At 45.3% G+C, this 11394-nt stretch overlaps 4 protein-coding genes across 4 annotated transcripts in view; 2 read left to right on the top strand and 2 right to left on the bottom strand.

The window, feature by feature from the left end:
• Positions 1–11394, bottom strand: part of LOC142891171 (NACHT, LRR and PYD domains-containing protein 14-like) — a 261301-nt gene that overhangs the window by 21481 nt on the left and 228426 nt on the right. The gene's annotated exons all lie outside the window — the stretch shown is intronic.
• Positions 1–11394, top strand: part of LOC142891081 (NACHT, LRR and PYD domains-containing protein 14-like) — a 407498-nt gene that overhangs the window by 203790 nt on the left and 192314 nt on the right. The window lies entirely within an intron of this gene.
• Positions 1–11394, top strand: part of LOC142891194 (NLR family CARD domain-containing protein 3-like) — a 331599-nt gene that overhangs the window by 134406 nt on the left and 185799 nt on the right. The window lies entirely within an intron of this gene.
• LOC142891070 (tripartite motif-containing protein 16-like) lies at positions 7909–9109 on the bottom strand. Its single transcript, XM_076030399.1, has 3 exons — positions 9103–9109; positions 8167–8986; positions 7909–8133 (listed from the first exon to the last, which is right to left on the bottom strand). The coding sequence occupies exons 1-3, from the start codon at positions 9107–9109 to the stop codon at positions 7920–7922; spliced, it is 1041 nt and encodes a 346-aa protein (XP_075886514.1). The 3' UTR covers positions 7909–7919.

The raw sequence follows: 11394 nt of genomic DNA, 5'->3' as shown, positions 1-11394 counted from the left end.
AGGCTTCTGACCACCTACTGTTGGCTGCATTATAAAAATGAACTCTTTTCATATTTGCCTCTTTTGCCCAAATTTCAATGACTCTATATTCCATTTGCCTTCCTTTGCCCACCACACTGTATTGTGTATCTTGTTGCATCAACATTACACACCCACCACCATTTGCCTCTCCTCTATCTCTACGCACACTATCAGAACCTTCAATGGTCAAATCCAATACTGCTTTCAGCCATGTTTCTTGAATGCAGCAGATGTCTGCTGCTTTCTTAAAGTCTCTAATCAAAGCTTTTAGCTCTTGACCATTTGCTATGAGACCTCTAGTGTTGCATTGTAATATAATCAGTCTGTCTTTTCATTTGCTGCCCCTGCTTTCTTGTCAGCCTCCAGTTTTCTACTGATATCTTCACAGGATGCCTCCCTCATTCCCAAATACTTTTCAGCCCCCTTTACAATTATTCTCATCTCCTCTGTTTTGTCTTTGACTTGATCAGTACACTTTATTATGTAGGCCATCAACAAAAGCACTTTTCCCACCTCTAATGCCTCATCCCCTTCTTGTCTTACATTGTGTTGAACCTCAATCATTTTCTCTAATCATCTTTGCTCATTTACTCTCTTCACTGCCTCTGCATAGCTTCAGTTGCTGGCTCTTTTGATTGGAGTTGCTTTTATTGCCTTCTGTCTATAGCTTGGCAACCACCATATGTCACCCTGTGTTGTCCCCCACCAGTGCAACATTTATCTTGCGCTCCCTCTTCACATTCTTCCAACCTATGATCTCTGTTTTCCTTTGCAAACTGCAGCTATGTGTCCATATCTTTGGCATTGATGGCATCTAAGTGGTGGTGGAATATCAGACCTAACTGGGAAGCTCATGCACCCTATTTGAAGTCTCTCTGGGAGAATGGACCCTGGAGATTACAGAAGGACTGCCATGCTATCTTGTCTTTGCCCATGACCTGTTGTTTGCAGTCTGAATTGACCTCTCCTCCACTCAGACTCCTTTTTACTTTCTCCAAGTCTTCATCTACTGGAATCCCGGTTCTGACCCATTTCTAGCCCTAATACCATTCCTTCAGCCACCACCTTCTTGCATATACTTTCCACCTGCATGGCTTTATTTCTCTGCTCCTCCGTTTGACACATGACCAATAAGTTTCCATGCCACCAGATTTTCCCATTTCCACTTCACCAAGTTTCTTTCTTAGTTCTCTGGTCAGCGCTATGGGGCTTAGTTTGATGTGTTCGTCCTCTTCCTGTAGCTCAGAATAATTTGAAACTCCCCCTTCGAAACCTTTTTGCGTGTTACTCTATTGCCTTCATCTGAACTACTCTCTTCCAACCTGCTAGTGTGCTTCTTTCTTTGAATGTTCTGATTGGTACTCAGACTCCCCATGCTCCTTCCCTGCTGTGATCGCTGTGATTTTCCACTCCTTTACTCTCAACTCCCACACCGAGAGTCTGACCAATCACAGCGCAGTGGTCTGGGTGGGAGGCAGACACGGAGGAGGCCGGGGGTGGAGTGAAGCAAAACAGTTTTCACAGGATGCAGGAAATAGGAGGAAGCGATGCAGCGAGATACACAGATCTACAAAGCTTTCAGTGCTGGGAATCATGTGTTGCTGCTCTGGAGGAGCCAGACATCAAATACAAAGGCCCCAAAATGAGTAGAATAGGTCACCTTTAATGTCAATGGACAATGAAGCAAAGTTGCAACCACATCAGTGTCTGTGAAGCCCCACCAGGGTGTTGAGCTCTTAGAACCCCCTAGAACCATCCAGAACCACCAGGTTGTTGAGCTCTTAGAACCATCCAGAACCGCCACGGTTTTTAGCTCTTAGAACCCCATAGAACTATCCAGAACCACCAGGGAATTTAACTCTTAGAAACATCCAGAACCATCCAGAACCACCAGGGTGTTTAGCTCTTTATTGAAAACACTGGAATCAGTCCTAGACGAAGTTCTGGAGGGAGGACGAAGACAATCAGAACCAAAGAAGAACCACAAGGAAAATCTGAACCTGAACTAAAGTCAATGAAGTAAATCCACTAGTTGAAGGTTGGGGACGGGGTCTGGCACTCCAAGAGAAGGCCAATGAGAAGGCTGTCCCGACACTGGAGATGGTGGATCATCCTACGCTGTATACATATGATGAATATAGATGTGGTGTGGGCTTCACTGCTGCTAAAGAAATAAAACGACAAGAAATCAAAGAACAACATGAAGAAGCAACAATTGTGATTGTTGCTGAGGTGAGACACCTGAGTCAAATGATACAAGTATTGGTGAAGATGCCACATTTCACAGCACATTGAAGCTACTAACATAGATCTACATAGATATCAATCTACCTAAACATGCAAAGACAAGCAGGTGGAGATTTAGTGATACTGCTCAAGAAAAAAGGTGCATTAAACATTGATGGACTTATAGGGGTACGCATACAAATATATATTTATTAGTGCTGGGACTCGATTAAAGAAAATAATCTAATTAATTATGGTCTTTGTAGTTAGTCAAACCTCTGACCTTTGACCTCTGGTCAGTTCACTCCAGATGATTCTGTCACAACCTTTGAATGTTTTTCAAAAATGAATCAACAAATGTTTTGTTTCATTAATGGCCTCCAAAAGTTTGGATTCACTTCAGATTGTGGCGTCCAGAGAGGAGGACAGCAGTCAGTCATGGTTGACCTCCAGTGCACCAGTGGCTTCTGGGACGTCTCTCCCAGTAACCACAGCAGCTTGTAGGGAGAACCAGTCCGCCAGCCACCAGGCTCCACTGGGGTCAAAGGTCGTGACACGCCCACACAGTGTTAGAGTGTCCACTTGGAGCACGACTCGTGTGTGTGTAGCTTGCAGGTGGAGGAGGGGCAGAGCCTCGGTGTGTCACTCATCTCCAGTAGTTGTGGTTCTATCAGCCACCACTAGTTGGAGTGCTCCTCTTCACTCTCCTCCTCATCCTCCCTGTGAGAAAGTGAGCGATCTCCGCCTCCCCTTCTCACTGTCTCCCCCACGAGGACGCGGCAGCGTGGCGTTGCCCACACGGGAGAGCGAGCGAAAGAGACGCTGTTTTACGCGTGCGCACGCACACGCACGCACACACAAGCACACACACACAAAGTGGCACACACGGTTGTGTAGGGGATTTTTATTTTGTATTTCATATTGTTCTTGTGCCCTGCCGTGCTTTGGGGCGGAGGAATGGGTGGCGTGAGCAGGGTGTCGGTGTCGGGAGCGCGGAGCACCGCGACTCCCATTCTGTCCCATTTCCCAACCTGTAACAGTTTGTGCACTGGTCAATCATCTCACACCATCATATCTCACCATGCTGCTCACCCACACCTCACCTGCATCCGCATTTTCCGCACTATAAGGCGCACCGCATTATAAGGCGCATTAAGCGAAACAAAAGAATCAGAGATAAGTCCGTCAGACTTTATTAACTGCGTTCACAGTAACCCTAAAACTTGTTTGTAACAAATAAAAAACAGAATGATACCGCTAGAAATATGTTACCAACGCGAGTTGAAATCCACCGGAGGTTCTCTACCACGGTTCGGAAGGTGTTCGATTACGTTCCATCAGTGCTTGATTCTACAGCACCGCCGGACTCCTGAACACTGTCTCACTTCATCTACGCGATAGACCGACCGCGTTGACGCTACAGCACCCTCCCACACAGGACGCGTTTTACAAGCAGAGCGTCTCGATCGGTTCACGCGAGGATTGCAAGATCGCACGACAACCCAGGTAGTTTTTGCGTGTTTTTAAAGAAAACAACAATGAAACAAAACATCGATACTTCCAGACACTGTTGGGACAGTGTACCTCTCAAAATCGCTTCGACGTCAGCAAGCACAACCAGAATCAATCCATATATAAGGCGCACTGTCGTTTTTTGAAAAAAACAAGACTTTTAAGTGCGCCTTATAGTGCGGAAAATACGGTAATTAAGGGATGTGGGGTTTATTTGTATTTAAGGGTTTGTATGTTTAGGGGGATTGGATTGTGTTTATTGAAGGATGTATTTCTTTGTTGTTGTTTTGTTTTGGAAATGTTCGACTGTGTCGAGGTCACCACGGTTAGTGGGGTGGCCCAATTGGCCCTAGGATGCTGCCCACTATAAGGGGCGCTCATTTTGGTGTGGGAGGGAGAGCCGACTAGTCTGGTGAGAGACTAGGGGACTGTGAAGCTGTCTCCTGTCGCTTATTTATGGTTTTTGGGTTAAAAGAATAAAACTTAATTTCTTCCTGCAATTGACGCTGCCTCCTCCTCCTTCTACTCCACCACCTCAATCCGGTCGGTCCAGATCCCCTTTTTCGTGGGGAGGCCACTTTGCCCCTCCACACTCCCTCAATAATCATCCCACCTCCACCTGTAGAGAGAAGAAGAGACAGCAGCAGTCAGGACTCACGGTCCTTGAACGCATCATCACAGAGACGTTGACTGTTGATGGAGATGATGGAGTGACTGGTGAGAAGAAGCAGACTCTCAGTCACATGTCAAGTGTGGAACATATGAAGGTCATGTGGCCATGGAGTGTTGGACTGATACTGAGGCCTGATGAAGATGAACTGAGGTGGTGAACTGAGAGAAGAAGCAGTTTGGCAGCAGATGTTGGATGAATGAGGAGCAACTGGACGTCACCATCCTCCTCTCACACTGTGACTGGGAACACTGGACCTCTGCTGTGGGATCAACTGGCTTTGGTGCTGGAACCATCATCCACTGGTTCCAAACCAGTACTGACCTCACACTCTCCAGTTGATAGTCTCTGCTGTAGACAAGATCCATCAGTGGCTTCACTGATGAATCCTTCAGGTGGTTCTTACTCAGGTGTGTGAGGTGGGAGGGGCTGGACTGCAGAACTGAAGACACCACTGCACACTCAAGCTCTGAGAGAACACTGAATGAAGGAGAGCAGAGAATCGACAAGCTGATCAGCTGCTTCCATCATCATCATCACCACCACCACCACTATCATCATCATCTTCATCAGCAGGTTCTCAGTGTCTCCACTAGTGTCCTCACCAAGGGAACTCAGTCTCACCAAGGGAACTCAGTGCAGCTTCACACTCCAGTGTGTTCCAGCCACTGAGTGTCAACACGTCCTGTTGTGACTGACAGTGTTGCTCTGATCTGCTGCTTCAACTCAACATGATGCTCAGTTGTGTGTAAAGTCACTGCAGCTTGGAGCTCCACTGGATCAGAGTTCCTTCACTGGCGTCTCTTTGGACTCCACTGCATCTTTGATCCAACTGCTGTTTTATTGCCTGCTGCCCAATGAAGGAAGGATGTGATGTGTTTGTGTGTTCAATGTGTTGATTGTGTTGATTGACTGTCTGCATGAATCCTTCACACTGATCAAAGCTCCTCATTCTGCCACTGTCACATCTTCATCTCCATCCTGGACTCCAGTGGAGCAGCTTCACTCCACTCACCATCCAACACAAAGCAGCTGAGTTAGCCCTGTGTTGACAGCCTCCTGCTAAAAGTCACCACTCAGGGGCAGATCCACAAAGAAGGGCGCGTAGCAGTAAAATGTGGCGTGTTTTGCGGCGAGATTGTGGCCACAGATGCGGGGATCCACAAAGGTTTTTGCGCTAATGACATGCAGGTGCAAACACGCCCACAAATGCGGCACCTGAAACAACCTGCTGAACCTGCTGATGTTGATTCACCCTGTAACTGAAGGAGCTGCTTATATATCAGCAGGGTGGCTAACACCAAGAGCGCACACGCACAGACACATACACACACACACACACACACACACACACACACTATATGTACCCTAAATGTATCACAGCCTTCCTGCAGTTTCTGGAATCACTCAATCTTCCCTCCATGGTTGTCTTGTACTTCTTCAGGTCCAACTCAAGTTGTCACATGCCAGATGTCACATTATAGGGAACATTAGCGCCACCTACAGTCTGTAAACTTGAAGAAAATCAAAACTTGCTCCTAATCATCCTGTGTTGTGTAGAAAGTCAAAGCAATGCTTGGAGACTTCCTTCAGCTCCACTCTTCAGTAGATTTTATGAAAGAGTATTCAGGAGCTCCAGTTGGGCACTAGGGGGCAGCCCACAGGCGCCTCTGTCAGGTGCTACCTCACCACAGATGTATCCTGATGTCCCAATATCTTAATTTCCTCCCTCTCATGTATCTTTCTTTTTGTTTCACATTCATTTTGTTTAATACACAAAAGGCATAAAGAAAACAATACAATTTCCAAACAACGAAAACATTAACAGAAGAAAATATACAGGCAGAAATGAAAGATCACTTGAGGTCAAGGTCACACAGGTCAGTGGTTGTGATGCTTTTTACTTTCAGAATATTGACTCATTGAAATATGTTTGAGCTCAGTTTTAAAAACAAAGAAAGAAAGAGTGAAAACATTTTCAAAGTCTTGCTAGAAAACAGCAGAGAGGGAGAAGAGCAAAACAAATGATCTGGTTTCCTTCTGATTCATTGACGTCCTTCTGAAATCTCCACAGAAACATCTGGCAAGGATCAAAACCATGAAAGATTTTGAGGGAAACTTCTTTTGTCTCATTTATAATTCAATAACCATTGCAGTTCCAGATATTTAAACACACAGGGTAAAAAGGCACAGGTGGAAACAATGGGTAATTGGGTCAGATGCACAGGTGGAACATGGAGGAAAGATTTTGCCAAGGTGAGCTCTCAAAGTTGTTTCATTTATTTCTCCTAGACAACTTTGAGGTCTGTGTGAAACCAAAATGAGACCTTGGACTGAGTTCCTGCTGACTCTCTGCCTCCCCCCTGTGGTGAGCAGCTGGTCCTGCAGCCTGACATCAGTCACTTCAGCTCATTGGCTGGCACCAGTTCACTGCCAGGAAACACTCCCACTGCTATCTGGATTGTCTTGTTGCTTTATTGCTTCAATTCAACAGTTGATCATTGACTTGACATTGTTGTGCAATACAGACTGATGGCATATTTAATGGCTTATTGATTGACTATTGTCACATTGAGCCAACAAGCAGAATCAAAAGACAAAATTCTCTCACTATATTTACATGCATTCATCTGATTGTTGACAAACGGATCAACAGTCAGAAGGTTGATCAGATGGATGAGTTGTTGAAAGGTCAAAGGTCAGGGTGGAAAGGTCCAGAGTGGAAACAGACCTCAGCTGTGTTTCCACAGTAATAAAGTTGTCATGTGGACTAATGACACATTATTAATCTGTGGGATGAATAGGCTGCAGAGGAAGAGAAACATGTGGCACAAACATCCAGCAGCCGTGGAGACAAACATCAGGTGGAAAACAGTCACCAGGAGCACAAACAGGAAGTGGCGTCCAGGCCCCGCCCACCCTGTGATTGACAGCCGGAGACACTGGGCAACAAACGTGAAGACAGAAGAAGAATCAAAGGTGAGAATTCAGCTCAGAGTCTCTCTGATGACTTCAGTCACACTTTCATCAACTCAGCTGAACAACCTGAAGGAACCCAGTATCCAACATGTAGCGGCTGAGTGAAGGAGGTCTGGACTCTGTGGAGGAGCTCCATGGTTCCAGAGACACTGTAGAAGGACAGAAGACCTGCTCTGTGGTCCAGGTACACTCCCACTCTGGAGGACTGAGGACCTGAGACATCAGTCCTGATGCTGTTGTGATAAAACCCATATCCACCTGAGTAACAATATAAACTCCAGGATTTGTCATTGCATCCAAATTCCATTTCCTCTGACCCTCTGCTGATGTTCCTGTAGGCCACTGCTACCTCAACCCTCCCTCTCCACTCCACCTCCCAGTAACATCGTCCAATCAGACCCTCTCTACTCAGGACCTGCTCCCAGTCAGTGAATCTGTCTGGATGATCACAATAAGACTGAACTCCCATCATGTGTGTCACTTTTCTGTTATCCTCAGATAATAACAGATGTTAGTTCACTGTGTTTGGATCCAGAGTGATTTGAGGTGAACATCTGAGGAAGTCCTCTCTGCTCCTGGGTTCTGGTACCTTCAGTAGAACATCAACGTTGCTCACTGTCCATGAGATGTTTGTCTGAGTCTCCATCAGAACTTGCTGTATTTCATCTCTCAGTTTGGTCACAGCTGCTGCCACATCCTCAAAGTATCTCCGAGGACGGATCTCCAGGCTGGAGGAGTCTGGAGACGGACTGAGTGCTGGCAGTGAGGAGAACCTGTGGAGAAACTGGCTGTGGTCCAGTGTGTGTGAGATCTTCTCCAGCTCAGCGTCTCTCCTCTTCAGCTCCATCATCTCCTGCTCCAGCTTCTTCTCAAGCTCTTTGACTCCACTCACTGCTGCCCCCTGTGTGGATCTGACCTGCTGCTGCACCTCAGAGCGTCTTTTCTCCAGCAGACGGATCATCTGGGTGAGGATCTTCTCGCTGTCCTTCACTGCTTTATCAGCAGAGCCGTTGATGGACTCCACCTCCTTCTGAAGCACCTTCAGCTCTTCCTCTGTGTGCTGGATCTTCTGCTGGATCTTCTGCCTGGTCTCCTCCAGCTCTCTCTGCCTCTCAGTCCTCTCTGCTACTGCTGCCACTGTGTCGTGACCTTTATGATCATCCACACAGCATAAACCACAGATGATCTTCTGATCAGTGCGGCAGAACATCTTCATCACCTCATCGTGACGAGGGCAAATGTTCTCCCGGAGTTGCTGGCTGGGTTGCACCAGCTTGTGTCTCTGTAGGGGAGCAGCATCATGATGAGGCTGGAGGTGAGAGTAACAGTAGGAGGCCCGACAGTCCAGACAGGACTTGAGGGCCTTCAGTTTCCTTCCAGTGCAGACATCACAGGCCACATCTCCAGCTCCAGCATAGCAGTGATCAGCAGGAGCATCTTGGAGTCCAGTCTTCTCCAGGGTCTCCACTAGAGCTGCTAACGTGGTGTTCTTCTCCAGGACAGGCCTTGGTGTGAAGGTCCTCCTACACTGACGGCAGCTGTAGACTCTCCTCTCCTCCTCTGCATCCCAGTGGTGAACTCAGTTAGAAGACACCATCTGTTATATTGTATTATTATATAATACTACATTGAGTATAATGCACTTGCTGCTTGATATTGACTGACCTGTGCCTCAAGACATGACTGTTTGTTACTGTACATAGTTGTCTTGGCCAAGTTGGCCACAATACTGTGAAAACTGTTGACATTCTTGAGAGCTCCTTTATTGGTTGTATTTTTTTTTTTTTTTGTCTTCACAATCAAATCAAAGCCTCTTTCCTGCCAGGAAGCTGTCTTGTCCAGTAAATACAGATATTTCAAATGCATTTCTGTATGTTTTTATTTGCACAGTAGTTCTATTAGTTATTATCATAGTCCTTTGAATCTAACAGGTGGCAAGCTGCAACTTGTACTTGACATGTGCAGGGGCGGAATAGAAATGTTATTTCTTTTAGATTAGCTGAGCCGAAAGCTTTTGTTAGTCTGGTCCGATCCTACACGGTGCTGCGGGTATATTGAGGCACATATGAAGCAGCATTTTGACGGTAGGAAAGCACGATTTAACATGTACACAAATATTCACATGCCTATACAAATTGATTTATTTCCTTAGTTGCAGTCAGGAGAATGGTGAATGCCTTACCTCACGGCAGTGGGAAAAGGGAATAAGCACTGAGCTGAGGGCTGAGCTGCAGTTATAGATCTGTTGTTGTGGGGCGTTGTCCAATTATAAGCCAGAATCTATGATTGTCATGTTTGAATAGCCAATAGTATGTCCTACATTGTGGCTTTGATCGTGTTCTGCCTGTAGGTAACCGTTGGAAGAAAAAGAAAAAAGAAAAAAAAAGAACGTTGTGCAGTCAGTGTTCTGTGTTGTGGATCTTTTATGCTCAAAGCTGATCCAACGTTCTAACTATATCCATAACTATGAAGAATTAATGCAATGATTTAGAGGCAGGTAAACATTGTTTATTGTCTTATACTTTTTTCAGTGCATAAAATTGTAAAATTGGAGACAGCAGAAAACAAAGTGCAATTGCCCGTGATATATTCATATTCAGTTCCTAGCGGTGACAGCAGATGTGAGAAGACATCAGGAAATTAAGCATTTGTATGTTTTATCAAAGCATTTTACGTGCAGTCATAATAAAAGTATAGGCATTGTTTGTACATTCTTTGGACACCTCTCATGTTTTAGGCTGCCATCATTTTCTTTTGCATGAACTGAATTTTGAGAAAATAAAGACCATAAGAGGAGTAGATCAATTAAATTCTTGTTAGAAAAAAAAAAAAAAAAAGCTAATTTCTGCCATTGTTGCCATGTTCTCCACTTGTTCAGACCAGAAGATGGTGCTCTTGCGCCATTGTACGGTCTGCTCGCTGCACTTTGCTCTTGCTGATGTGGCTGAAGAAGGAGAAGTTGTCCGTCTCTTATATGCCCACGTATCGTTCTTCACACCTAAGACACAGCACAGAGGTTGGAGCAGAGGCAGTGCCGCAGCAAGACCGGCTACACTTCCACTTCGCGGGTTTTGATTTTAAGCGAGGTATCATCGACGCACCTGAACCAATGACTAGGGGGAGTGCCCCCTGAAGCACTCAAGGGCTTTTCTTTCAACCTCCTCCATGTACAAGTTGGCTACAATAGGGGATACCGGAGAATCCATGGAAATGCACATCATTTTTTTCTGTCTGAAACATTGACGTGCAAACTAAGTACAAACATGAATGTACAGAATTACTATTTGTTTTCCATCAGATGGTGCCGTTCAGTATTATTTTGTTTATTTACTCAGGCGGTGTTCTTTGTTTATTTACTCAGGCAGTGATTTGGGCAGCTAAAGGGGTTCTGGGGGCCTATAAATAGGCTTGGCGGCCGTTGTTTTTGTTCTGTTTGGATTTTAACCTACAGAGTTAATGCCCATGCGGCACCTAAGTCATTTCTTTCCTGAGTTCAGTTGGAGATTTATTTTTGCATTGAGTTATTTGAATTATATATCCATAAATATATATTTTGTGATCATTCCAGAAACCACACATTACTGCCTGTTCACCAATCAGTCCCCGGAGTGCACCGAGTCCTGCTGTCTTGTGACTCTCTGACCGGAGCGCCCACAGTAGATGATGAGGAGACCAAAATTATTAGGGAGATTGTCTCAAACCCAAACAATCTTTCACAATGTACAAACGTACCTGGGACTCTCCAACCCCTTTTTTGAGACTTCTACCGACAGATAAAGATAAGATCTACTATGATGAAGAAAATCTTCAGAAATCCAAGTAACGTGGAATGATAAAAAAAAAAAAAAAAAAGGAAAAGGTCATTGGCATTGTTTTTCAGAGGCAACCTATACACAGAGTTCCTATCCAAAGGCCCAATTGGCAAGAATCAGCGGAAAATTCAGTTTGATTCTGCAGACAAGCGCGTTAATTTCATCATTGTGTTT

Source organism: Nelusetta ayraudi, unplaced genomic scaffold, assembly GCF_046127955.1.
Source record: "Nelusetta ayraudi isolate G7.1 ecotype Tasmania unplaced genomic scaffold, CSIRO-AGI_Nayr_v1 ptg000028l, whole genome shotgun sequence".
NCBI classification, from domain to species: Eukaryota; Metazoa; Chordata; class Actinopteri; order Tetraodontiformes; family Monacanthidae; genus Nelusetta; species Nelusetta ayraudi.
The sequence above is the reverse complement of the archived record's forward strand: the minus strand, read 5'-3'. Positions and strand labels throughout refer to the sequence as shown.

Coding starts and splice junctions, on each gene's coding strand:
- LOC142891070 (XM_076030399.1), bottom strand. Junction 8,134..8,166: donor CACAGGTTCTCCTCACTGCC/AGCACTCAGTCC, acceptor CTCCTCCAGCCT/GGAGATCCGTCCTCGGAGAT.